Raw genomic sequence first — 25437 nt, 5'->3', positions numbered from 1 at the left:
TCGTCTTACACCGGTGGACCGTCAGCAAGATCAGACGTCCAAGCGGTCGATCAAAACTTATCTCCGGATGTCAAACGGTCAGTCGTTCGATATCCTTCTTCATCGTCATCCTTTTCGTTCGGAAAAATTCAGACGTAGTCTTCTGTCCACATCAATTTACTGCCTCAGGTCTTAGCCTTTAAATTGCTGTCAGTGTGAAGCTTTGGCCAACGCTCATGCACGTGCAGCCCCGGCAATGTCCGTCAGCACAGCCCCATCACTCGACGCACAGCCACAACATTCGACAGGCGAGTCTTTAGCTGTCCAACCATAGTCTAAATTTCTAGAAATATTTCAGAGCGTAGATCCTGTAACTTCAAGTCCTGCTCTACCTTTTTGTAGCTACTGACATTGATCAAAGTCTCTGTTCGTGCACTTCGCTGGTGGAACGGCTCGGTCGGGCCGATCTTACCGTTCGTCAAATGCCTGCTTGGTTCCGTTCACGACAGCTGAATTCCTTTCCCTACCCCCTGCAGCTGGCTCCTGCTCTTCATCCACCACTTAACCTCCACCCTCACCCGTATTAGGGGGGTCTCCCTGCTCTCTACCCTCAAGAGCGACCTTCAAGATGGTTGCGTGCGGATCGCAGGATGATCGGCGCGGGAGGACGAGCGCGAGTGCGCGTAACCCAGGTACGTGGCTACGCCATCTTCCGCGGCCAGTACTAACTTCTAATATAGGACTACCATAGCAGTCGAGGGGATAGTGCAGCCAATGCTCCGCAGCCCTAACCTTGGGTTATCACGGCGCCTCCCATCCCATTCCTCCCCGTCCCTCTCCCGTCCCTCTCCCGTCCCTCTCGCAGATTCGCACGACAAAGCTTGCGTGCGCGAATGCTCGCGCATGCAGGCTGTGCGATAATGGCGCTTCAACGGACACACTGCACGTCTTCTTCAACGTTCCCCATTCCCCCAACCTGCCCTACTTGATTACCCTTCCCCTTCCCTCGACCGCCCTAGCGCCCGTTATACGGCGCGTAATAGTCCTTCCCACCATCATCTCGCTATTTCCGCTCCCTACGACGCGTCCGGACGCGTTTTCGACGTGCGAGAGGCCGATCGCCCTCGGGCGCGATGCGCGTCCCGCGCGACCTTTGGGTTTTGTAGCTCTGTCCGGCATATTCCATCCCCTTTCCCTCCTATCCTACACGATTTTTCGCAGACTCGAGACATTCCGTGCTCCCCGCCCCCCACGGACCTGGCCAACCCTCTACCCCGACCCTACCCTTTTCCCCTTCCTCTCGCAATGCGTAGAGCCCGTGTACTGCGCGGCAAACTCCTCCTCCTTCTCACCAGCTCGTGCGATTCGATTTCCCGCCTCCGTTTTCGCTTGTTCGCGCCGCCTGCGCGCAGCGAAAATTCGCGGTCGTGCTTCTCGACGCTTTCTCACGTAGTGCTTCCCCAGTGCGTGTTGGGAAGAGAGATGGCGGGGTTTTGACGCGTGTTCGATGCGATTAATGCGTCGTGAGGGGAGGTGGGTCGTGGTTTGGGGGGGAGGTTGGTTAGGAGCGCGGTGGGCGAGGAACGTATAACGGATCACGCGCGAATAAAAGCGCGTAGATTGGCATGGTCGAGCGGCAAAGAAGATGGGGCGCCCACCTGCGTAGCGCGCCCCTCGACCTCGCCCTGACCGCGTTCTCCGCGCGCATCAAGCGCGTTATGGCGCGCTTCAGAAGCGCGTATAGCGTCATCCCCGATTGTGTTTGGTCAATGGGTGTCGCTCGACACGATCCCTTGCTCACCAACTGTGCGTATCACCCCCTCCCACCATTCTTCCCTCTGACACCATCTGCGCGCTACTTAGCTGTAGCAATTGTGTTGGGCGCAGGCGATAACTCCCCCTAGCGTTTTTGTACATTTTTCTACGTTTTATCCCTTCCCTCCCCCATGCCCTAGAGTATGTAGATACTGGATACATGTCTTTACTAACATTTCCATCGTTAACGATGCACGGAACGGCAATATCACGTGCGCGCGATGCGTGTCGAGGGCGGGCACGTACAATACTATATCCCCTCGTATGTACGTCGGCGGCTTCTTTAAGATTGGGCATCTTCCGAATGCGGCGGGCTCAGCGAGACTGCGCCCTCGCAGGTCTCGTGCATGCCGAAAGGCCAACTTAACTAGTTCCACTGAGCTTTTCGAGATGCGCTATGACCGTATCTTACGTGCTATCTACTACCTTAGAGCGTTCGAGTTCATCTTGCTATTTCTTTATGAAAATCTACATCAACCTGTGTATGTGAATGGCTCCTCCTTCTGCTCAGCTCGATTTCGCGACGACGCGTCGTCAATAGACGGCTGGTCAGGTGATCGCGTTCCTCGGCGCGATCACGCGTGTGCGCGCTGATGCGTTGCTGTCGAGATACCTCCCATGGAGGGTACTTCTACGAACCACAATGGCCGCACGAGTGAGAAGGGTGTCCTCCGATCAGACGAGCAGGGACAAAAGAAGGGGAGTCCTGACGCACCGAGCGCGGGGGATGGCGGGGAAGACGAAATTCCAATTGAAAACCCTTCGACGGACATACGAGTGCGTGGTGATCTCTCGTGCGCTGAACTCAGCCAACGGCGCTCGCCAGGGTGATCTAGCGCAAGCACTGGACCAAGATCTTTCCAATTGCTTCAAAGGCGACTTTGCGTTCTGCCGCACATACCAAGACGCGCCCAATCCAGGCCTCTTCCTCCCCAACGATGTCGGCGTCATCGGTCTCCCCCTGAATCCGCGAGAGGCGCCTGCCATTGTAGCCAGCTGCCAGCGACAGCCTGCGCTGACAATTCAACGCGAGACCGGTGTGGAATGGCTGCAGCAGCCATGGGAGCTTCCTGGATCGGAGGTGAGCGGTCGCTGTTCGGGTACTGGTATGTTAGAACTCACGGTCTACGACGCAAGATTGGTCTAATATATCCGGCGTGGGGACAATTCACGCAGCGTGTCTTGCACGACGTGTGCACTGCGCTCGGGATCGATACCGCTGTAACCAAGCCTCGTTGCAAGCTTCGAGAGCTGCTGCTTTGCGAGCCTGGTTCTGTGTGAGTGCCGGCCGCCTCTGGAGTTGACGGATCGCTGACGGATCCCTGCAGCTTACTTCCAACGCGCCCGTGAGTCTGTCTCGACGCCGGCTCGAACGCAGCTGAGGTCTTCATAGGACAGATACCCCCGACGGTCTCTTCGCCACCATCACCATCCTTCTGCCCTCGCCCTTCACAGGCGGCGCCCTCGACCTTACGCACGGGCTGCTCTCCAAGGCGTACGACCTTGCCGCCAGCAGCTGGCACACCACCGCCGTCGCATGGTACGCGGAAGTCCAACCCTCGCTCACGCCGGTCGCCTCCGGCTACGCCTTCGCGCTGTCCTACAACGTCTTCCACGGCGCAGACGCGCCGCGCCCCGTCCTGCCCGATAATCAGACGAGCATCGAGAGCCTGCGGCGCATCCTACTATCGTGGAAGCAGGCGAACAGCCCGGCGGTTCCGAGGAAGCTGGTCTACCTGCTCGACGAGACATACCCTAGCGACGGTTTGGGGGGCGGCGTGCTGCGGGGCCTCAATAAGCAGAAGGTCTTCGCCTTGCGAGCGCTGGCGACGCAGCATGGGTTTTGTCTCGGGCTCGCCAACGCAGACGTCTGGCTGGTGGGTGAGGCCGATGACGAGGGTCCTCCTCGCCGCAAGCGGTCCCCTTCCCCGCTCCGTCCATGGCGGGTGTATGCGCCAGAGGAAGAGTATTACACGGACCAGGACAGCGACGACGGCGGCGGCCGACCTGTCGACTTTGTGAGGGTGGACGAAGTCGAGATGGAGGTCAGGAAGCTCGTCGACGTAAGTGTTGCCGCGACCCTGGTCATGACCATTGCCTGACGAGCTCGCTAGCTGGACGGAAACTTACTCAAGGACGAGGTCGCGCTCGGAAAGGGAGAGCTCGAGAAGTGCACTATCCCCACTGACCTTGAGGATGCGGTGCAATCTGGTGATCACGAAGACGAAGAGTACAGCGGCTTCCACCATCAAGTAAGTTCGTGGGCTATCCATGCGTCTCATATCCTAGTTCTAACCCTATGCCAGGCACCAGGAACCCTGACACGTCGTGAGCTCACCGTCCTTAGCCTGGCGCCGCTCGTTGGTCTCTGACCCTTTACATCCGTAGGCTATGAGCGAACCGTCTTGGTCATCTGGCCGCAGGAGTTCGACCTCGACAAGACCTTCGAAAAGGATATCGAGGAAGCGATCAGCACGCTCGACGGCACGACCTCCGCGCGGCCGTCCCAGCGAGAGCGCAAGCTCGTCGACTTCCTTTTCAACGCGATCAAAGCCCGCTACGCAGGCTGGACTCAGCAGATAGCGCGAACAATCTTCAGCCTCGCGTGCAGGTGGACTGACCAGGCGCTGTGGATGCGCGTTGTCAAAGTGTGCGGCACGGACGAGTCAGCGGCGGCGCTGGATAAGTCGCGTGTATTGGCCGCCATCCGAACCTTTGGGTCGAAGACGATGATGCCTGCGTGAGTTCAGGTTTTGCTCGTTTTTTGATCGTGAACTGACAAGGGGTACAATGTAGTCTGCAACACGTGTTGCGGTCCTTGGACAGCAACGCGGCGCGGTTGAGGCGTGCGCAGACGAGACCATTCGGAGCGACGCTACTTTGCCGCTCTGGCTGGCCGAGCAACGGACGTGGGCGCTCGGCCATCTGACGACGGTGTCGAAAGAGGACATACCAGCGTTGGTCAGCATCGTCAAGGGCGCCAATGGTGTCACACTCCTGCGCGAATCGTACGTCGGACTTCAGACTGTGTGTACTCACGTACTTACCCACGTCGCTTGTAGTCTGGCGCCACAGCTGAAGGCATACGCCGAAGCGGAAGCTCTGCTGTCATTCGTGCTGTGCTTTCCCCGAGAGGAGATCGAGAAGTTCAGAGCGGAGGAAAGACCGGCGCTCGTCTCCACGGTCGCCGATTTGTTGGGGTTCGCCGTGTCGAAAGCCGACTTCTACGCACCTGCGAAGAGCGAGGGAGCGTCGAACGCTCGCGAACCCGCTCCAGATACAGCTATTGCTTACATCGACGCTTGTCTGCAGACGGGGAACGAGGCTCTGGTGGCCGACGTCGTCTCCCGCCTGACCGATCTTTCTGGGCTATCGTCCGCCGACAAGCACCTGCGCACGACCAAGGTCCTGCTACCGCTTCTGTCGTTGGTGGGAGAGAAGGTCGGCGCGCGACCTGCCGGCGCTCCCGTCGTCCCGGGCATCAGCGAGCTCTGCGATTGCACCGTCAAGCTTTTCCTGTCTGACTTGTCGGCTGAGAACCTGCCGAGCAAGGCAGATGTACGAGCGCTGGTTCAGGCTAGCGTGGTCCATGGTGGGACGGACCTTCTTGTCTATACGTGCGTTCTCTAAGCCTTGTTGTAAATAATTGCCTCTGACGTCTTCATAGAATATGGCCTGCTCTAAGCGCCCTTCCATACCGCGAGGAGACCATCGTCGAGTTCATTCAGGCGGTTCATGACAACAAAGCGAAGATCCCCGTCGCCGACGGCGCGCCGACCGCAGACACCCTCCAAGCCCAAGCACTGCAACTCGTCATCGACAACACCCCATTCACCGCCTACACCCAAGTCATCAAACCCTCCAGCTCCAAGCAGACCGCCCCGAACCCGGCACAGGACAATCAGAACCGGGCCATCGCGCTATTGAAGCTCTGCTTATCGACCAGCCAAAAAGCGCTTTGCACCTCCGTCTTCGCGCGCCTCTTCGACGAGGCGCTGGTCACGCCCGAATACGTGCAGAATGTCCTGGTCCCCTTCATCCCCCAGCTCCGGCAATTCCTCATCAACAACAAGAAGCCGCCCTTCACGGAGCCCTTCGGCGCGGTGTTCGCGGAGATCGTATGCCTGTGGGCGAAGCACGTCCTAGGCCCGAAGCCTGCTGAGACTGCGACGCTCGCGCTGCCGGGCCCGAGGAAGCACTCATGCCACTGCCAGTTCTGCGAAGACCTGTTCAAGTTTTTGGAGAAGAGCGAGGGGAAGGCGCATCGGTTTGAGAGGATCGGGGCGCCGAAGAGGAAGCATCTGGAGAGTGAGCTGGGAAAGTTTGCGCGTGGCATCGCGCAGTGGTCGGTGATCAACTCGAGTCCGCAGGGCTTGTTGGTGAGTTCTTGGCTTCACGGGGGGTCGGGTGGACTAGAGGAAGTGACGGCGTTTCCAGGTCACGAAGGCGGACGCGGCGTATGAGCCGCTGAGGTGGAGAGCTGTCCGTGCGAAGGGGGAGGCCATCCTGCAGTCGGTGTCGCAGAACCGGGTGGAGCTGCAACGGATCTTCGGCGCGAGGTATCAGAGCATCATGGATATGTTCTACGGCGGGGAGGAGAGAGCTGAGCAGCCGCCACAAGCGTCATCGAGCTCGCAACCCTCGAGCTCGCGGCCTCCAAACTCGCAGCCTGCAAGGCCACAGCCCGCGTGGTCTCAACCCGCAAGGACGCAGCCTGCGTGGTCGCAACCAGCTAGGCCGCAAGTCGCGTCTACTCAACCGCCTAGGCAGCAACCGGCGTGGTCACAGACTTCGAGCTCCCAGCCCTCGGGATCCCAGCCGTCGTACTCCCAGCCGTCAACCTCTCGGCCACCAACCTCCCAACCAGAAAACTCCCAGCCATCGGCCTTCCATCCATTCACCTCACAGCAATCCACGTCTCAGCAATCCACTTCACAGCAATCCCAACCACCAACCTCCCAGCCCCCGACCTCCCAACCATCGGGATCGCAACTACCGAGCTCACAGCCAGCGCACTCGCAGCCAGCGCACTCGCAGCCAGCGCACTCGCAGCTCCCGAGCTCACAGCCATCGCAACCTGCACCGTCTGCGCAGGACGATGACATAGAAATAATCAGCACTCCGCCACGACGCCCATTTGGAAGCGCTACTCAGCCCAACGTGACGCCTACAGCATCCGCTCCTACACCTCCGCTCGCTTCACAAAGCACCCGCAAGCGCAAAGCAGCGCAGATAACTGGGGATGTCATCGACTTGACGCGTATGAGTCCTGGCTGAGGCTGCGCTATGTACTTTTTCTCGACATGTCTACTTCATCTACTTACTATCTACTAATCAACGCTGACTACCCTTCTTGGCTTACATATCCATGACTTGACGAGTAGAGGGTATGTATATATGTATACGATGTATTCTTGTTGGCGCCTCCAATATAATGTTCAGTCGCGTGTCGTCACATCAGGTGACCGCGTGCATCACGACCACGTCGCGATCGGGCCCGTCGCGACTTATACTGGACGCCCATCATTTACGCACGTCCTCAACCGCGATAGTTTACTCAACTCCCCGATAATCTCTGCGTATCTTATAGCTGTGATGTCAAGCCCACAGGTCTTGCTCAACCCCCCTGAGGATTCGCACAACGATGTCGCTGCAAGCGACGACGTCGAAGAAGATGAAGAGATACCAGTAGCAAACCCTTCTACAGATATACTAGTGGGTTGTCATGTTCTCAGACTATAATCAACTCAAGGAAGCGACATTCAGTATGATCTATCCAATGCTCTCAACGAGAACCTTTCCGAATGCTTCAAGGGTGCATTCTCATTCTGTCGGACATACAAAGACGCCCCCAACCCAGGCCTCTTGCTCGGCAATGACATCGGTGTCGTGGGCCTTCCGCTCAGCTCCCGCGATGCCGCTGCCATCAAAGCCGGCTGCCAAAGAGATCTGCCAAAATATGTGCAGAACGTCGACGAATCATGTCTTTCTTGGACGTTAACTGGTGGCGCGAAGGTAAGCGCTCACCCTAATATTGGCGTCTTATTACCTACGCATCCTCTTCAGCTTCGGTTTGTATATCCGAATTGGGACACGTTTGTCCAACGCGTCGCAAAAGATGCTTGCTCCGCGCTTGGGGCGAATATTCCCTCAAGCAAAGTTCAATACATACTTCAGGGTCTTTCCCTGTATGAACCCGGTTCATCGTGAGAGTCCACCACCCTTAGATGAATTGGAAGCTGACTTGATCCAGCCTGTACCCCTCGAACATGTAGGCTCCTCAGAATATCAGGTATCACCGCTCTGAAGCTGACGTTGATTATCACAGCAAAGAACGCTCAGAAGCGACATTCGCTACCCTGACCATCCTCCTCCCATCTCACTTCACCGGCGGCTCCATCCGCTTTACGCATGGCTACCTCTCCGAAACGCACAAGCCCCACCACTCCAGCTGGCACACGACCGCGCTAGCCACCTACACCACCGACCAAACCTCCACAACGGCCACCGCCACCGCCACCGTCCATCCCTCCGCCAAACCCATCACCTCTGGCCACGCCCTCGCCCTCCACTACGACCTTGTGCACACCGCGGACACACCCTGCCCCGTCCTCCCGGACAACCGCGGGCCCATCGAGCGCATCCGGCACGTGCTGCGGTCGTGGAAGCAGGCGCTGACCTCGCCCTCCGTGCCGCGGAAGGTCGTGCATTTGTTGGATGGGAGTTATCCGGCGCAGAAGTTGAGCGCGAGCGCGCTGAAGGGTTTGGATGGGCAGAAAATTGAGGCGCTTCGGATGCTTGTGAAGGACGAGGGGCTTCGGAGGGGCAAGGGTGACGCGCCCCGGATAGCCCACGAGCCCGCCTTCAACCTCGCCCTCGCCACCCTCAAAGTCAAACTCACGGGCATGGCCTCAGACCCAGGGCCCAAAAAGAAATTCTACGACCCCATGCACCCCTGGCGGACGTACGATGCGAACGGGAGCGACTCAGAATTCGACGACGATGACTGGGAGGAGAGGGATATCGACTTCGCTGACATCGACCTCGCGGAGTTTAGTGTGGAAAGACTGGTGGATGTGAGTGGGATTTGTCGATGAGTGTGCGACTATAATGGCATATGATCAGTCCGCCTTTCACGCCATTTACTGACGCCCCACCCTAAGCTCAACGGCAAGCTCATCAAGGACAAGTTCGAGGTGTACGAGGAGGATTTGGACGAGTACAGCATTCCGTCTAGCTTGCGGGAGGTTGTGCAGGAGGGCGATTTTGTCAAGCAGGAATACGGCGGCTGGCAGTGGGATGAGCAGGTAAGTGCACGCGTCACTCCCGCTCGGGAGCTTGTCTTCCATTCGAGATGATGTCGAGTATGCTGACTCCTCACCGCAGAAACCAGGCTGGCTCGAACGACGTGAGTCGTCTCTTTATACACCGGATATGTCCCCGTACTAGTATGCTGATCGGCCCCTTAAGATTACGAGCGCACTGTCCTGTTAATTTGGCCCGAGGCCTTCGACCTTGATAAGACAGTCGAGGACGACATCGACGACGCGCTGAAGGAACTCAACGCCTCATCTTTGGAGCGTCCTGACGCCTCAGCATCGCAGGCACTCCAACCCCAAACACCGAACCGACCGCACCCTCGCGAGCGCAACCGCATAGACTTCCTCTTCAACGTCGCGCAAGAGGGCCCGCACCATCGCCTGCGCGACGTCGCCCGGTGCTTGTTCGCGATGGCGACGGGGCGGCGCGACTTATCGATGTGGCTTCGCGTCACTGATGAGTGCGCGCCGAATGCGGCAGGGGAGGCGATGGACTATGCTTTGGTCCGAGATGCCGTTCGGGCGTTCGGGGTTGAGGCGCTGTACACGGCGTGAGTTATAGCATTGCCCGGCGGAAAGGTGTCACTAACGCCGACAAACGCTGCAGTTTCGAGACGATGGTGCGGTCGCTGGAAACCAACGCCCCCCGCTTCAATATCCTGAAGTATCTGCATGATGTATCGATGGAGGAGGATCTCAGCGCCGAAAAACCACAGCTCTCATGGGTAGCTGAGCAACGCCAATGGGCTCTGGACCATCTTGTGCCGCCTTCGCACGAGGACGTCCCGGTTCTCGCCGGCTTCGTGGGCGGACCCGATGGGCTGAGGATCTTGCATCATAGGCGAGTCTATCCAGGAGCGCACGCAATTAGCCTTCTGACTTTGACTTAGGCTATTGCCGCAGCTCAAGCCTGTCGCTTCCGCTGACTTCATGCGATCTTTCGCTGTAGCAATCTGGTCAGAGGCCGCCAAAATCCCCGATGAAGCAGCGAAATTGGTACTCGCCTCCATCATCACCGACCTACTGAGTGTGGCCATTTCCAAGGCCGACTTCCTCGAGCACAAGCAGCCTGAGCCCCCCAGACCTTTCGGCGTGATAGCACCTCCGGAGCCCAACCTGCAAGCGCCGTGCGCCTTGATATGCGCATGCGTGCAGACGGGGAACGAAAGTCTGGCCGATGGCATCGTCAAGCGTCTGTTAGACCTGTCCAAAGTAGAGCGCTGTCACCGGCAAGGCATAGTCAAGAACTTCCTCCTTCCCCTCGTTTCGCTGGTGGGCGCCCAGTTGGACGGACATCTGATTCGAACAAAGCCGGTGCAGAGGCTGTATCAGGCCACGGTGGACCTCTTTCTGTCCCACATACCCGCGACACCGGGCCTGTCGAAGGCGGATGTAGAGTCCCTCGTGAAGGCGGGCGCCTTTCAAGGGGGCGCGGCGTTCCTCGCGGACATGTGCGTATCCCAATCGGCATGCCCAACAACCCTTTGAGCTGATTGTTCTACAGAGTGTGGCCGTCACTCTGCGCCCTTGAGGATCGCGGATCCATCATCCTCGACTTCGTGCAGGCATTGCATGAGCACAGAGACGGCATCCCCGTCGCCGATGGCGCGCCCACGATAGATGCGGTCATAACCCTGGCTCTACAACGCATCATCGACAACTCGCGCTGCGAGCCCTACTCGCACACGCAGTACCCAGGGTACTATGGCTACTCCAACGCATCTCAGCGGAACCAGGACTTGACTCTCTACCTCTTCAAGCTCTGCATCACGTATGGCCAGATACCCTTGTGCAGCTCCGTCTTTGCGCAGCTATGCGATAGGACCTTAATCACGCCGGCCTATATACAGAACGTTCTCGTCCCCTTCCTCCCCCAGTTGCGACACTTCCTCGACCAGAACAAGCTGCCTGCGCACACGCCGCCATTCAATGCCGCCTTCACGGAGATTGTCGCGTTATGGGCCACGCACGTCCTGGGTCCTAGGCCTCCGGACCCGCCAGCGGATATGATAGAGAAGATGAGCAAGCCCTCGTGCCACTGCCAGTCCTGTGTCGACGTGTTCACGTTCCTTAACAAGAGCACGGACAGGGTCTGTCGGTTTGAGAGACTCGGAGCTCCCAAGCGCCAGCACCTCGAGCAAGGGCTGTCTGCGCTCGCTCGCGGCGCTGCGACGTGGCAGGTCATAGGCGGTAGCTCGCAAGGCTTACTCGTGCGTGACTTTGTTCTCCGACGTCGAGAGTAGCGTGCTGATTCCTTCTTTCAGGTCACAAAGACCGATGCGGTGTACAAGCCCGTACGCTGGAAGGCCCTGCACGCCCAGGCCGGTGCTATCCTGCGGTCGATATCTTCAAACGAGGCAGAGCTTCGACTCATCTTTGGCCCGAGATATCAGGCGATAGTGGACATGCTGCACGGCATGTTTTGTGATACTCGTGGCCAAATTCCTTCAGAGTCGACTCAGCCGTCGGCCGCGTCTGCAGGCGTAGCACCCCTTGCTAGCGCATCGAACACGGCGCAGTCAGCGCCCAGTGCTTTGCCAGAATCTCGCAAGCGCAAAGCAGAGCACCTCACTGGCGACGTGATTGACCTGACGCACATGGAATGCTGAATTCATCTTCGCACCATTTGCCCGCGCAGTGACCCCAGCAGCGCATCGTTCAGTCTCAGAACGAGTATAATATATATCAACAATGTTTCGAATAAATGATAATTAGTGCTACGCTCGATAGATATCGCAAGATTAGCATACCACCTTTGTCTACTAGTAGTCCTCCGCAGGATAGTCCACCTTATCATACAGCCGGAGCGTCTCATTCCAATCTCTTTTCCTCCTTCGCTTCAGCGAGAAGTACCTCGCCTTCGCGTCCCATTTACCCATGATGCGCCCCTTCTCCCTCCCGCCTGCACTCCTGAAGTGCTCCTCCGGATCCTCCGGCAGATCGATCTCCTTCGCCAGCCACATAATTCGCTCGTGCAGCCCCGCCCGCCGCTCCCGCATCGCCTCCAGCGTCGGCTTCCCAACCTTCAGCAACCTCAGCAGCGCCGTGAACGCCCTAAACGACGCCACCGCGTCCTCGAACCACCGCAGCCCCATCCACATCACCACGGGCACCGCGACGAAGGTGAGCGCCGCGCACGGCAGCGTGAGCAGCACCGCGAGCGCCCAGACGCCGAGGCCGGAGAAGAGGCCGTAGACGAGCTTGTACTGCGCGATCTCGTCCCAGGTGTCGAAGATCGGGCCCGTCTTCTTGAAGTTGTGCACGGCGATGAAGGTGGCGAGGAAGACGGGGAGCCAGAGCGTGAGGCCGGGGAGGCAGAGGAGGAAGAGGAAGAGCGCCCAGGGGAGGCGGATGGACATGCGGTAGAGGATAGTATGGCGCGGTAGCGGGCGGCGGACGCGATCGTCCTTGATGCCCCATTGGACGAGCTGGTCTTGATAGAGCTGTAAAGAGGTGAAATCACGAAACGGCGTGAGAAAGAAAAAGTTTACCTTGAGATCATGTTGCAGGTCGTCGAGCTCATCGGCCATCACTTCCTTCGACTTGAACGCGTCCAAAAACCGCTGTGTAACGCGCACGTACTCGCCGAGGCTCATTTGCGTGCCGAGCGGCGCGTAGATGCGTGCGGCAAGCTTCGCAGTCCGTGCCATGTCCCATGACGGTGCATCCAGCGTGCCCGAACTGATGGTGTTGTGCAGCTTGGCGGTAAGCTCCCGGATGTTGGTGAAGTCCACAGGCGCAAGCAGCTCAGGGTCTTCCTATACATGGTATCAGGCGGTGAATCAGGGAACGATAGTAGGCTAGTTACATTGGGCCGGAACGTCATGGGCTCGTGGAAGCTGACCAGGACGTCCGAGCGGAAGTGCTGCCGATGCCTGAGGCTGATAAGCACAACAGATAAAGAGGTCGAGTACGACATACATGTAAGTCACCGAGCAAGGGAGGATGGATATCTTGAAGTCAGGATCATCGCGATTGCGCGACAGTACGTCCGAGACGAGGCGAGCGACTGCGACGCATAAGACCGAGATCTCACTCAGAAAGACACGACGCACCTCCAGTCTTCATAGGCGCGATCGACGGATGATACCGACTCATACCCTCCGGGAAGAGGCAGACGGCGTCCCCCGCCTCAAGCGCCTCCATCAACTTGAGCATGACCTCCGAGTTGTCGACCTTGCCGTCCGGGTAGTCCTTAGCGCGCTTGAGAGGGACCGTCCCAGCGGACTCTATGAGCCAGCTGGTGAAGGTACCGCGGCCGAACTGCGTGGCCTTGGCTGTGAGGCGGAGCATCTTCCGCCGCTGGATGCGTCATGAGGATGAGGTGGCGCGTGTGGGGAAAGGAAGACGAGCCTTGCGCGGGACGGACGTAACCATAAGCCTGGAAGTAAGCTTGAGCAGCGTTTCCTTGAAGGAGAGGGGAGTTCATACAGTGCATCCGTGAGGGAGTTGGAGTGGTTGGCGGTGACGATGCTGGAAGGGCGTCAATACGGCGCAGAGTGGTAGTCAGTGATCAACGCACCATGGATGCCCGTCCTCCGGTATCAGGTTGGCATTCTCTATGACGATGGTGCCGTAGAATATCTTCAGGACGAACTTGAAGAGCAACCTGTCATCGTCGGCTTATTTGGTACGTGCAGCGAGAGCGCCAATGACAGACCTTATTAAGATGTAAGACCACGTCGCTGGTGTTCCAGCTGACATAGTTCTAAATTATCGTCGCTACGAAGCCGAACGGAGCATGGGCAGAAAATGCTTCTGTGTTGGGTGTGTTGGAGAACGTCGAAGTCAACAAGCGCCCGCCCTGCCTCATCAATTCGACGGGCCGCGGCACCGGTCCGCGATCCGCTCAGCTAGCTTGCCTCCTCCCTTCATCGCAAAACGGCTTTCTCAATGTCTACGGACGATGCTACCGGCCGCACACCTAAGCGCCAAAGGACGGAAGATCCTCGGTCTGCATCTGCTGCTACGCGTCATCAAGAGCACTGGTATCGCGACGGGTCCATCGTTCTCCATGTTCAGGACATGCTCTTCCGCGTGCACCAGACGGTACGTGGTCTGTCAAGCGCATTTCTATCATAACTCAATAGAATTGCGACGCAGACGCTAGAAAAGCTTTCTGAAGTCTTCAAAGACCTTTTCTCAGTTCCGCAACCGTTGGACGATGAGCGCATAGACGGCTGTCCTGCAGTCCGTCTGGAGGGTGACCATGGCGTGGATTGGGTTCATCTCCTCGATGCCATCTACGACCCGCTTCAGTATGTGCACAAACTCATAGGGGATTCTGAAGTGGCTAATCCTTCAATAGCTTCGATGAACTGGCGTCACAGCGGCTAGAGGTGCATTTTGTGCGCTTATCCAGTATCCTCCGCCTATCGACCAAGTACCGCATCATCTCCTTCCGACGCAAGGCCATCGCCATATTCTCTAAGAACTTCCAGTCAGGCGATACGTACATCCCCGACGAGCAACGAGAAGCGTCCATTGACGATGCCTGCGCGATGATTGACCTCGCACGCTCCACAAATGCCTTGACGCTCTTACCCTTCGCTTTCGTGTCACTCACATGGTATCGACGCCAAGAGCCTATAGACGATGCGCCTATCTCAGATCACGACAAACTCGTCGTCTTCCGTGGGATGCTGAGACTGCTCTTCGCGAGGAATGACGATATGTTCCCGTTCGCCTACTCCTTCGATTCCCCCGACGGCTGTTCACGATCCAATTCCTGTGTTACTGTCATTGGGGATTTTTTCACGCGCCGCTTCAGAACGTCTCCACATAGCTCGTTCTTCTTCGCCTCTGACAAGTTCCCATACAAGTTCTCAGAGCCTATATGCGAGGCTTGCCTAAACCACATTCGAGCCGTCTTCCGGGACGGAAGACAGAAGACGTGGGAGCGGTTACCTGCCATCTTCGACTTGGGCAAGGACTGGGACGAAATTCGGCGTATTGAAGCGTACGATAGTACACCATGATGGTACGCGGTTGTTCACCTTCACTATGCAATGTGCTCATTCTCCCTTCAATATCAGACTTCTCTATCTTCAATCATCTATGTACCAATACGATCTATGTTATCGTTGCAAGTCAGCGACACTGTGCTGCATGTCAAAGGCAATCTCGTCGCTCTTACAAAGTCGGCTATGCAGCATTCATCTCAGGGTATCTTTATTCAGGTGAGGTTCTCGATTCCAAGCTTCAGTCCACCCGGAGCCGGTGCTATCCGGCCCTCAAAATTCCGTGCTAGATTGCACCGCAATCAAGGCCATATGCCCCACCCCCGGCCCTCGAAATCTTGCCGGCGATCGAGGGCTGGCTCCGTACATAACTCCGTGCGGTCTGATGCTTCCCCCCATGTTAGACGCATTTGTTTGCGACGTGGCCCTTTGTTTGTCACTTGACCCTGTGTTTGTGTCGCCTCGTGTGACTCTCGTGACGAGCGCGTGGCAAGCCGAGGACGGGCCGGGAGGGTACATAAGGGCGGAGTCTTTGCTTATCTCCCCACATCCACTTGTCCCTTCTGCCCCCATCTCACCCACCAGGTGGCATGCGCCTGCTGTGGCGTGCTTGCCTTTCGCTCTCTCTTCCTTCTGGCCTGCTCTAAGCTCTTCCATACACGGTCATCAACGTCACCGCCGGTGCAGCACGCATCGTCTACCTCCGTCCGGCGACCGCTGAAGAACTTTGTTGATGTACATCGATGGCAACGCTTGTGGCTCTTCGGGTGTGTGACAGTGTCTATACTATTATACTTTGGCTCATGTCCCTTGTAGCTCATCGGCGCCACTTGACCATCAATAGCAGCCCTAGCCACTACTTCAAGCGCCACCATTCTCCCATCGCTCCTCACTCCGGCTCGGCGACTCTACAGGTGCATGGATTGCTGTGACACTCCACTCAACACGGACAGAACCCAATTCCGATTGCACCAGGACCAATCGTTACACTTGACCTCTTATCGCTTGTTCGCGACAAAATGATCAAGACCCCTTCCTCTGCCAGTCCCTTCGGCACATGCCAATTTTGTCATGGCATTTTCAAGACTAGGAGCCACCTTAATGGACGACCTTTCCCCCATCGTCTGTCGAAGTTGGGACGTCTCGGCGACTTTAGCGCATGATCCGCTTTCGATATTGCAAGACTTCACACCCTCAGTGTTCCTTCAAACGCTTCGAGTCCTCGACGCATATGGACTCGGAGTAATAGACGAAGAGACAAAAGCACGCGCATCACTACATACAAGATACGACTTCGACGTACTCAAGACGTGTGCCTCGAGACCATTTGCGATCGGCGTTCCGTCCGTCCACAGCGCACTGGCGCCAGGCCTTACCGCAGTCCAAGGCTGAAGCTCACCTGCTTTGCGGGTGATGATTATTTGGCTTTCTGTTCTTCTTTTCCAACATGATGCGGCCTCAAAGCTCTGCAAGACCTTCCGCTTCAAGATCTCCCAGACTTAAGTCCTTCAAGACACGACCGGGCATGGTCGATGCCGAGCCAAATCGAGTTCAGGATACGCAAGACGCCTCAAAAATTGACTTCCTCGTACCTCTCCAGCACGCCGTAGAATCGCTCCGCTCTGCCGCGCGAGCTCGATGCTACTACGTCTCCCGTCTTCTCTCGCCGACTATTGCTGCAATTTCCAGCAAGTTGTCAGAAGACCTAAAGCACCAATGTGCACTCGTCCTGAACCATTACCTTGACCAAAGGGCACACTGATAAGCTTACGGCTCATTGTCGCTCGAAGCTTTGGTTCAGCGAAGCCAAGGAGCTCAATGTGCACAACCTCAAGCGCAAATTTCCTCGAGTTAACAAATCATTAGCCTAGTGTTCGACATTTGGATAGGCTCTAAGGCGCATTTTTTTCTTTCCTGAAAAGCCCTGAAAGAGACCCCTTGTAAAGAGGGCGCGAGTCATCCCAACCAGCCCACGGAAAGTCGAACATTGGGCACGTGACGTCTCGGAACCAAATTCGGCAAATTCCGATGCTCCAAAAGCCTCTCGGCCTTTGGCTGCTACCTTGACGATCCGGCCCTACGCTCACCGACGATGCTTCCGCATTCCGTAAACAAGGAGGTCTGTGCCCCTCGGGCGACCGGGACGACGTTGGGAATGCATCTCAGACCCAGAGCCGAATGCTTCAAGCTGGCGAAGAAGCTTGCCATCGGGCGGGTCATCTCTGTCCGGGTGACAACTCGGACGCCCAAAGCCCGCCAAACGTGTCTCCTTGTCTCCCGCCGCCATCTTCCCCGGGGCCGCCGTCGCCCTCTGTACATATACCACACGCTCTTTGACCCGCCCATTCCTTTATGCCCCGTTAACCCTCGCAAAACACACCGCCATGAGCTTCAAAGCTTCCGCCAGTCTTGAGGTATGTATGGGTTATGCAGCCTTGGCGCGAGCTTTTGGCTGACTCCGACATAGAGCATACCATCGACTCAGTCTCAAGACGAGCTGCTCAAAGGCTGCGCTAGGCAGCTTGTCATAGGCGACTTCGGCATTCTCAAGCTGCTCGGAACTGGTCGCACTGGAAAGGTCTTCCTTGCGCGCCACAGGGAGACCGAACAATTGCTTGCCCTCAAAGTCATTCCAAAGGACTCCTTGTCGCCCAAGGATTTCTCTAGCGCTCTTCGGGAGCAGCGCATACTCAAAACCCTTGCCACCGCCGCAAATGGCCGCCTGCTTTTCGTGCGCGTGCTCGCTAGCTGGCATGATACGGAAAACTTTTACCTGGCGATGGTGCGTGTCGATCCTTCAGTGCATTGAGCACATCCTGAAAACTGAACAGGAATACCTCGCCGGCGGAGACCTCGCCATAGAGCTTGGGCGCTGCAAAGTCTTCGACGAAGAACGTGTCAAGGCATATGCGGCAGAAATTGTGCGTCCCACTCTGGCTCGTACTCGAAACTAGGCTAACCTGCTCACCAGATCACCGCGCTCGAAGCCCTGCACACCCGCAGCATTGTCCACCGAGATATAAAGCCGGCCAACCTCCTCTTCCGCCCTGACGGACACATCGTTCTCGCCGATTTTGGGCACTCTCTCGCCTTCTCTACGCATCCAGACCTCGCACAACCCAATAACACGCAACCGCGCTCTTCGTGCGACTCGACGTACAAGCCCTGCACGACGACGGAAGTCTGCGGGACGCCCTTCTACATGTCCCCGGAGATGCATGCGGGACGGCAGTATTCGTACGACGTCGACCTATGGGCATTGGGAGTCGTGATGTATCGCATGCTGACTAGGCGGGTGAGTGTTGGGCGCTCGTTCACTCCCATCTTGACCTTGCTGACGATTCTTGCAGATGCCCCTCGGCGGCGACGCGACCCGGAGCGAAATCGCGGACCACGTGCAACACGACCCGGTGCTCTTCAAACCCGAAGACGCGGCTTCGGAGCAAGTCAGAGAACTCCTCCAGAAGATGCTCTCAAAAGAACCGCGCTCACGTCCGGATCTGCTGTCTCTCAAACAGGATCCCTTCTTTGACAGCATGTGAGTTCGTATCGATGACCTGTCTTCCTGTGCTAACATGTCGCCAACAGTGACTGGGACGAGATCAAGGCGCGCCGCAATGTACCCGCCTGGACGCCATTCATCCCTCCGGTACCCAAAACTACGAAGACGACGCTCGACTTCCGCCAGGGAGAGCCTTACGACGCCTGCGACGACCCGTACCCGGACTTCGCTTTCATCTCGCCTTCTTTCGCGACAGCGGACGAGTTGGCGCGGGCAGATGTGCTGCCTTCCTCGCCGCACAGCCCTCCACGCAGTCTCTCTCGGCTCCGCAAAGCGGTCAGGCGGATATTCCACTGCTCGAGGATGGCGCGGCCGGCGGCCCCGCCGCTTATCGTGCAGCTGCCCTCGAAGGAGGATGATAAGCTCTCGTTGGAAGAGTCGATGGAGTTCTTGATCGCGCTTTGAGGTTTGGGGTGCGGAAGGAAGAGATCGTTGGAGATTATCATTATGTCTTATTTACTGTGTTCGTGCTTCTTGTAGCGCTCGGTCTTCTCCTGTACTTCTCTGTCGGTCGATCCAATTCTAAAGCATGCGTGTCAGGAATGATCAGTGAGCTTGCGGAGCATGTAACTTGTGAGTGCAAGCGTCACAAGGACGGTGGACTCTTGAAGAACGAAAACAACTCATAATATATGGCATGGGGAAATGCTGCGACATACGTGTATAGCCCTTTACATCGGAGACCGTTTCACGTGTCCCTGCTCCAAAAGAGCGTTGACGTCCCCCCAGCTCCACTTCCCTCGATAGGTCGAGTACTCAACTTCGTGTAGCTGAGGGAAGACATTCCTGAGGAACCGCGCGACGTCCGAAACGTTTTCGGCTTCTAAGCGAGAGTATCCGACACCCAGGCGAGTGAGCGGATGGCCTGCTGCGTGTGACGGCATGTCCGCAGGTAATTCTGGGATAGGAGGATGTGCCAGCAGGGGCAATCGCATGTGTCGGAGACGAGGGCAATATCGTGCATAATGTATGAGTGCTTCGAGAGACGCAATGACAGGATCCCGAGTGTCATCATACGATTCTGTAACAAAGTCGATGAATTCAGCCTCGGGCCACCATGCCGCCACCAGCGCGTGTTCACTATCTGTGAGCGATAGCCCATTGGCAAGGTCGATGCGTACTTTGACCAGGCGGCGGAAGACAGCGAGCGGCTTCATATGCACAAAGAAGAGCGGTGCAATATCGGCATAGGTCGTTTCGACGTAGAGGTCCCTGAGTGCATCGTGGGCAACGCAGTCATGGACGGCTTGGAAAAATTCCTGCAGTTCGTCGGGATGGTCACAGTCGACTTGGCTGGCGGAAAGGCGCGTTAGAGCGCGGAAGTCCCAGGATCGCAATACGGCTGCTATATCCAGGCAGAAGACTGCGTGCAAGCCCAGGGTACGGAGGGAAGCAAAACCAGGTGTCAATGACGCTGGCATGATATCGGGCGTAGCCGGGACGTCCCGAAACCCCAGTTCCAGCGACTGCAGGGTGGGTATCTGAGAAAACATGGCCAACAGACTAGGGTTGCACCTCTCGAGGTCTAGGTTGACCGATTTCAGATGACTCCATCGGGTTACCGCAGTTTCGGCCAGCATAGCCGCGTGTATCTCGCTTTTGTAATGCGCAACGCAACTGCAGTCGTAGCTGAGGTCTTCGACCCGGTCGCCGATAACGGTGGGGGAAAGGAGCATGCTGAGAAACGAATCGAGGTGTCGGCCTTTGTGTAGACCTGATACAATAGCGACGCGTAGGCTACGCAGGTTTGGCAGTAAGCAACGCGACGGAGGGCATGCAGTTATTGTTGCCACTGCTCGCCGGTCACATTCCGAGTACGTGGTTGCATAGCTCGAATGAATCTCGAGGGACCTGACAAGCGAAGCATGCTGGTATACAAGCGCCCAGTCTTCTTCCAGCAGTCGCTGTGTGATCGTCTACATGACGTTGGTCGTTCTGTGAGATACGTAGACATATGAGTGAGATGACATACAATACATTCAGCTGGATCCCCTGATTGCCGCGGGTATTCATACTGTATTGGTTCACTGGTCCATTTGTCCTCCGGGAAGAGCTTCAATAGAGGAAGAAGGCCGGGAAGCTGCCTCCACAGTACAGGAGTGGCGACATGATGCCAGTCTTTCGATACGCGTGCCAGAGCCGATCGATCATGCTGACTCAAGCACGGCGAGCTGAAGACTTCGTGTAGAAGCTCGTTGGGAAGCCTCGGGAGACAAGACATATGCAATGCGGGGGCCTTTGTGCTGTCACTGGCGTCAGATACCTTGGGGCTTTAGCGTCTAGCCCAGGCGCCCTTGAAGGAACTATCGTACTTACCCAATGCACGCAAAGACTCCACGCAAATTGATAACGGGAAATTCGAGCAAGAAAAATCCTGTGAAGCAGCGTTCCGGGGAATGTTTGCGGATGCGGATGACGGTCAAGAGTGAGGCGAGTGCGGTTCCGCGCGTGGCGGGCCGGGCTCACCGAGAATGGATAGGGGTTCGAACCCGGTACCTGCCAACTATCTGTAGCGGTATTTGCTGGGTACTGACGAGGGCTGGACACGGGGATGGTGAATGAGATGAGGAATTTGGGGTTACCCAAGTCGACAACTTCAACTTCATTCAATACGAGGCTCAGAAATAGAGAACCGCAAGAGGCATAGGCGAGTTCAAGCCTTCTATATACTATGTCGTCGAGAGTCAGAGCAACCACGATCTAGCTGCGCCTGATGATTCCGATACTCCAACAGTGCGTTAACGTGCTTCCATGCCACGCTATACCCTCGGTCCAAATATTCAACTTCTTCTAGATGTGGAAAGACACCCACGAGAAACTGCGCGACTTCGGCAGCATCTTCCGCATACAATGGCGCGTCTCCGATTTCCAGATCATAGAGCGGATGGCCTGAAGGCGTGTCTGCGGGTACGACCGGGATAGGTGGGTGTGCCACGAGGGGTAAGCACAGTTCTTGGAGACGCGGGCAGCACCGCGCATAGTGCGTGAGGCAATGGAGAGTCGCAGGCGTGCAGAGGTTGGAGATGCGGCAATGCGATTCTGAATTGAAGAAGATGTATTCGGCCTCCGGCCACCACCCCGCCAACTGCGCATGATCGTCATCTGTAAGCAACAGGCCTTCGTTGACGTCGATAAATACATCGACCAGGCGACGAAAGACGGCAATCGGGCGTAGATGTTCAAGCATGGGCGCCGGTCCAGTGGTGAAATCCGCCTCAATGGAGAGGACTCTGAGCGCGTCATGGGCGATACAGTCGTGAATGGCTTGTAGGAGGTCCTCGGGCTTGGCGCAATTATGAATGCGTGTGATTTCAAAGCTTTGCAGCGCGCGTAGGTCCCAGGACTGTAGCACGGCTGCTGCGGCGTCCGACGCCACTGCCCCCAATTCCAGGCTGCGGAGCGAGAGAAAGCCGGGTGTCAGGGATACTGGTATGATATCGGACTCTTCCGCGCTTTGTTCAAACGCCAACTTCAGCAACTCCAGGGCAGGCATTTGGGAGAATGTGGCCAGCAAGCTCGGTCCGCATAGCTCGACCTGGAGAGAAACCGACTTCAGGTGAGTCCATCGGGTAGCTGCAGCGTTGACAAGCATGGCCGCGTGCGCTTCGGTTAGCCTGGTGAAGCCGAGATCTTTTTCGAAGCGGAGGTCCTCGACCAGATTACCAGTAATGTTGGGGGATAGAAGGATCTCAAGCAGCGAGGTGAGGTGCGTGTTCGTGTGGAAGACATGACGTAGATTGATATCCAAGTGCAGGCTACGCAGTTCTGGAAGAAGGCACCGCGACGGAGGGCATGCGGCTATTGCTTCAAGCGTTTGCGTGGTGAATTCCGAGCACAAAGGCGAGTAGCTTGCATGTACCTCGAGGTCCTTCACAAGCACAGCACGTCGATAGACAGGCGTCCAGTCCTCTTCTATGAGTGGCCTTGTAATCGTCTACAGTGATTTTAGTCATTACCAACGAGGTTAGAGCCACAAGGATCACGCACGATGCATTCGATCGGATAGCCTGTCAGCCGTTCATCTTCGCATTGTATTGGTATAATACTCGACGCGTCTTCCGGAATGAGCTTTAGAAGAGGAAGAAGGCCCGGAAGGCGACGCCATAGGATGGGCGTCGCAATGTTGTGCCAGTCTCTCGATGCCCGCGCAAGAACTGATAGATCGAGCTGGCTCAAGCATGGTGAGCTAAAGATCTCGTGAATAAGCTCTGCGGGAAGCCATGGGAAACAGGACATGTGCAGGCAGAGAAGCGAAACTGAGGCAGTGTTCTGAGGACAGTCGGGGGGTTTGTTTGGATGACGGTCAAGAGCAAGCTCAAAGGGGGCCACCTTGCCCTTCCGCGTACGACCACGTGACTTCTTTTGTCGACGTCGGCAACTGCCGCGAGGGTCGTTAGGTGTTGCAAAGAGGATGGCTCGTGCGCCTATCCAAGCGCCTTTCTACCATTGTCAAAGTGACTCCAGAGACGCAGTTGTATTACTATGGAATTGCAAGCTACCGACCCTTAACGGGGTTTGCAACACTTTCGGAATTTGGGCATTTTCTCGACTGTTTCGCTTTTATAATCTCACGAGACTTGGTAGAACTGTCCAATACCATATCATGAACGAATCCTGCAAATTTGGTGGCCTTCAGGGAAGAGGAACCCAGGAAATTATTGCGCAACAGTCGCCGATGCACGATGCAACAGTTTCGGCATTTGCCGAGAACGTCTCCCATTTTCTATCTGAACGGTCTGACCTCCGTCTAACATAAAAATTCACAGATGCTATGAGCGCAGCGCGCTCTACTCATATGCCAAAAATCTAAGCGAACGGAGGATGAGCGAGCTCGGGCTGGGGTGTTGCATTGCCCGGCACCTTTTGCCGCTTTGACCGATTTTGTTGCAAACCCCGTTAAGGGTCGGTATAGGCTGACCGGGAGTCGTCCTCCCGCCACTCACAAACTGCGCGGATTCGCATTCATTTCGCCAGAAGCGATGAGGGCACCCGGCGCACACAAGAGCGAAGGCGCCCGGCAGTCGTGAGGGCGACTCATTGTACTAGCGCCCTCGCCGAAAAGGTGAATGCACTGCTTCATCTGCGATGACGGTCAGCTCAAGTCCATGGTTCCTGGGATATAAGGGGACATGTACGCCGGCGGACTCACGAGATGCAAGTAGACAGAGCGCATTTCTGGAAAAAGTTGCAGTAGCTGCGAGCCGTATCAGTGGAGTATCTTCGACCCATCCTGCTATCTGCAACCTCAACCTCAGCTATATCCAAGGTTCCTACAGTATCATATACCCTCCCGGCGGCGTACGCTCTTCGTGCGGCGTACACCCTTTGAGCGGCTTTCATCTCGGCCTTTTGGCTAAGTGATCAGAAGGGTCCGAATGCGGAAAGATATACTTGACATGGGGCATAGAGCGGTGATAGGGTTTTAAGGAGCATGAACGCCGAGGACCCGCCCCGAGGCTGACTCCGGACTCTGAGGCCCTAAGCAAGCCCTACTGACTTGAGGCGAAGGATCGGAGTACTAGTACCACTAAAGAGGGATTGGCGAAGAGAATGTATGCACAACTAGTAGCGCATATTTCCATTTCTCGAGAGCGTGAATGCGATGAAGCGAAGCCCAGTGCGACGCAGCCTGCCGTGAACGGGATGAACAAGGAGGGTCTTGTTGACAGCTATTTTGGTCCTCTCTGCACGGCAATGTCCGGACTGTCTGATCCGTGTTCCGGTCTTTCATCTGCCTCGTCGGCAGCCCATACCTTCGCCCATAATCTGTCCCCTCGAACAGCAACGAAAATATGCCTACCGCTGCCTCATCACTCCGTCATGAGCCTGGGGCTTTGGAGCGTCTCGAATACGTGCCAGTGGTCCCGAATCGCGAACAACAAGGTCACTCAAGCGCCCTTTTTGCCATCTCTCTCGTATTCCCTGACAGTGTGGATTCATCTCAAAGAGAACTAGTTGCCTGGGACCATGCTCGAAGAGGTTGTTCCCGCGGACCTCACATCATGAAGTGTCCCTTTTGACCCACCTTTGCCGTCTCGCTATACTGGATCCAGTATGAACGTTCGTCCAAGGTATCATTACCCTTCGAATCCGAACCTACCTCTACGTCTCTATGATGTACTCCGCGGACTCTCTGGTTATCGATGGCCTCGTCTCTCGCTGGTAGCTGCTTGACTCCGCACTAATTTCTTGACTCGCACAAAGGGAGACGATGGTGCCATAACCTGCGCTCCACCGAACACCCATAGAGACTACCGTTTTGCCCCTCTAGCCACTATCTCGAGGGCTGGGGTCCTCCGAAGTGCTCGAGGCCACTTTACCGGCTCGCACAACTGTGCATGCGGCGTTCGTGATCAACGGGGCCGCTCCTCCAGGCCTCTGAGAAGTCAGGCTCGTCCTGCAGCGGTCCCGCGCTCCACCCGCAGAACCCGCACTTACAGTCGCCGCGCGCGTTCCCTCACATTCAATGGCAACTTCTGCGTCGGTAGTTACGCTCATCGATGGGGCGCTTTATTGGAGCTCTCTGCGCTGGTACATCGTCTTTCAAGTGCTACACTTGCACTACTGGATAATGCCCGATGAATCGACCGATTCGTGAGATTTCGTACGTGTGGAATACATCGCGATGCCACAATAATCGGTACCGACCATCGCTGGACAAGTAATGCTCGCCCACGACACTCACCTTTGACAAACATCGGCGTCCAAGTAATCCTGACGTACAACAACACCGACACTGGGCCATGCGGATGCAGTCTCCCGTCTATCCGCTCGTTCTACTTGGTGCTATGAGGCCCCCATG

The 25437-nt window shown here is 56.5% G+C and overlaps 8 protein-coding genes across 8 annotated transcripts; 5 read left to right on the top strand and 3 right to left on the bottom strand.

The window, feature by feature from the left end:
- Positions 1–865: 865 nt before the first annotated feature.
- SCHCODRAFT_01046743 (uncharacterized protein) lies at positions 866–1042 on the top strand (the record flags this gene model as incomplete). Its single annotated transcript, XM_050340924.1, has 1 exon — positions 866–1042. A coding segment is annotated over one exon (177 nt), but the record flags the coding sequence as incomplete, so codon positions are not given.
- Positions 1043–1408: 366 nt separating this feature from the next.
- On the top strand, positions 1409–1914 carry SCHCODRAFT_02348576 (uncharacterized protein). Its single transcript, XM_050342446.1, has one exon. The coding sequence runs from the start codon at positions 1605–1607 to the stop codon at positions 1881–1883; it is 279 nt and encodes a 92-aa protein (XP_050199308.1). The 5' UTR covers positions 1409–1604; the 3' UTR covers positions 1884–1914.
- A 498-nt stretch (positions 1915–2412) lies between these two features.
- SCHCODRAFT_01191142 (uncharacterized protein) lies at positions 2413–11722 on the top strand (the record flags this gene model as incomplete). The annotated part of the gene is made up of 23 exons (XM_050341205.1): positions 2413–2571; positions 2621–2875; positions 2932–3071; positions 3123–3140; positions 3188–3857; positions 3909–4046; positions 4101–4122; positions 4183–4442; positions 4591–4802; positions 4857–5411; positions 5462–6173; positions 6232–7054; positions 7256–7509; positions 7561–7809; positions 7836–7838; positions 8121–8870; positions 8958–9101; positions 9181–9202; positions 9265–9664; positions 9721–9958; positions 10017–10564; positions 10618–11323; positions 11378–11722. The coding sequence occupies 23 exons, from the start codon at positions 2413–2415 to the stop codon at positions 11720–11722; spliced, it is 7623 nt and encodes a 2540-aa protein (XP_050199307.1).
- A 153-nt stretch (positions 11723–11875) lies between these two features.
- Positions 11876–13817, bottom strand: SCHCODRAFT_01098376 (uncharacterized protein; the record flags this gene model as incomplete). The annotated part of the gene is made up of 8 exons (XM_003030424.1): positions 11876–12871; positions 12922–12988; positions 13035–13122; positions 13169–13415; positions 13479–13494; positions 13545–13586; positions 13636–13722; positions 13774–13817. The coding sequence occupies 8 exons, from the start codon at positions 13815–13817 to the stop codon at positions 11876–11878; spliced, it is 1587 nt and encodes a 528-aa protein (XP_003030470.1).
- A 142-nt stretch (positions 13818–13959) lies between these two features.
- SCHCODRAFT_02547540 (uncharacterized protein) lies at positions 13960–15243 on the top strand. The gene is made up of 4 exons (XM_003030016.2): positions 13960–14162; positions 14217–14371; positions 14422–15093; positions 15149–15243. The coding sequence occupies exons 1-3, from the start codon at positions 14007–14009 to the stop codon at positions 15089–15091; spliced, it is 981 nt and encodes a 326-aa protein (XP_003030062.1). The 5' UTR covers positions 13960–14006; the 3' UTR covers positions 15092–15093; positions 15149–15243.
- A 1895-nt stretch (positions 15244–17138) lies between these two features.
- SCHCODRAFT_02632313 (kinase-like protein) lies at positions 17139–19432 on the top strand. The gene is made up of 7 exons (XM_003030017.2): positions 17139–17487; positions 17541–17855; positions 17905–17994; positions 18045–18368; positions 18424–18611; positions 18662–19157; positions 19295–19432. Exons 1-6 carry the CDS (start codon positions 17458–17460, stop codon positions 19038–19040), a joined length of 1326 nt encoding a protein of 441 aa, XP_003030063.1. The 5' UTR covers positions 17139–17457; the 3' UTR covers positions 19041–19157; positions 19295–19432.
- SCHCODRAFT_02632311 (uncharacterized protein) lies at positions 19246–20663 on the bottom strand. Its single transcript, XM_003030425.3, has 2 exons — positions 20613–20663; positions 19246–20551 (listed from the first exon to the last, which is right to left on the bottom strand). Exons 1-2 carry the CDS (start codon positions 20646–20648, stop codon positions 19307–19309), a joined length of 1281 nt encoding a protein of 426 aa, XP_003030471.2. The 5' UTR covers positions 20649–20663; the 3' UTR covers positions 19246–19306.
- Positions 20664–21234: 571 nt separating this feature from the next.
- Positions 21235–22932, bottom strand: SCHCODRAFT_02690527 (uncharacterized protein). The gene is made up of 2 exons (XM_003030426.3): positions 22623–22932; positions 21235–22569 (listed from the first exon to the last, which is right to left on the bottom strand). Exons 1-2 carry the CDS (start codon positions 22869–22871, stop codon positions 21298–21300), a joined length of 1521 nt encoding a protein of 506 aa, XP_003030472.1. The 5' UTR covers positions 22872–22932; the 3' UTR covers positions 21235–21297.
- Between the last annotated feature and the right edge of the window lie 2505 nt (positions 22933–25437).

Source organism: Schizophyllum commune (genome assembly GCF_000143185.2).
Source record: "Schizophyllum commune H4-8 unplaced genomic scaffold SCHCOscaffold_8, whole genome shotgun sequence".
Classification (NCBI taxonomy): domain Eukaryota; kingdom Fungi; phylum Basidiomycota; class Agaricomycetes; order Agaricales; family Schizophyllaceae; genus Schizophyllum; species Schizophyllum commune.
Note: the sequence above shows the minus strand (reverse complement) of the source record. Positions and strands in the feature narration are given on the sequence as shown.

What these genes read in the sequence shown, in the direction of transcription:
- SCHCODRAFT_02348576 (XM_050342446.1), top strand. Translation starts at nt 1,605, where the DNA reads ATGGTCGAGCGGCAAAGAAGATGGGGCGCCCACCTGCGTAGCGCGCCC.
- SCHCODRAFT_02547540 (XM_003030016.2), top strand. Translation starts at nt 14,007, where the DNA reads ATGTCTACGGACGATGCTACCGGCCGCACACCTAAGCGCCAAAGGACG. An exon ending in TCTTCCGCGTGCACCAGACG is followed by an intron (nt 14,163 to 14,216) that starts GTACGTGGTCTG and finishes ATTGCGACGCAG; the next exon opens with ACGCTAGAAAAGCTTTCTGA. An exon ending in GCCATCTACGACCCGCTTCA is followed by an intron (nt 14,372 to 14,421) that starts GTATGTGCACAA and finishes ATCCTTCAATAG; the next exon opens with CTTCGATGAACTGGCGTCAC.
- SCHCODRAFT_02690527 (XM_003030426.3), bottom strand. Translation starts at nt 22,871, where the DNA reads ATGTCCTGTTTCCCATGGCTTCCCGCAGAGCTTATTCACGAGATCTTT. An exon ending in GCTATCCGATCGAATGCATC is followed by an intron (nt 22,570 to 22,622) that starts GTGCGTGATCCT and finishes AAATCACTGTAG; the next exon opens with ACGATTACAAGGCCACTCAT.
- SCHCODRAFT_02632313 (XM_003030017.2), top strand. Translation starts at nt 17,458, where the DNA reads ATGAGCTTCAAAGCTTCCGCCAGTCTTGAG. An exon ending in AAAACTTTTACCTGGCGATG is followed by an intron (nt 17,856 to 17,904) that starts GTGCGTGTCGAT and finishes AAAACTGAACAG; the next exon opens with GAATACCTCGCCGGCGGAGA. An exon ending in AGGCATATGCGGCAGAAATT is followed by an intron (nt 17,995 to 18,044) that starts GTGCGTCCCACT and finishes CCTGCTCACCAG; the next exon opens with ATCACCGCGCTCGAAGCCCT.
- SCHCODRAFT_02632311 (XM_003030425.3), bottom strand. Translation starts at nt 20,648, where the DNA reads ATGAATACCCGCGGCAATCAGGGGATCCAGCTGAAT. An exon ending in ATCAGGGGATCCAGCTGAAT is followed by an intron (nt 20,552 to 20,612) that starts GTATTGTATGTC and finishes AACGTCATGTAG; the next exon opens with ACGATCACACAGCGACTGCT.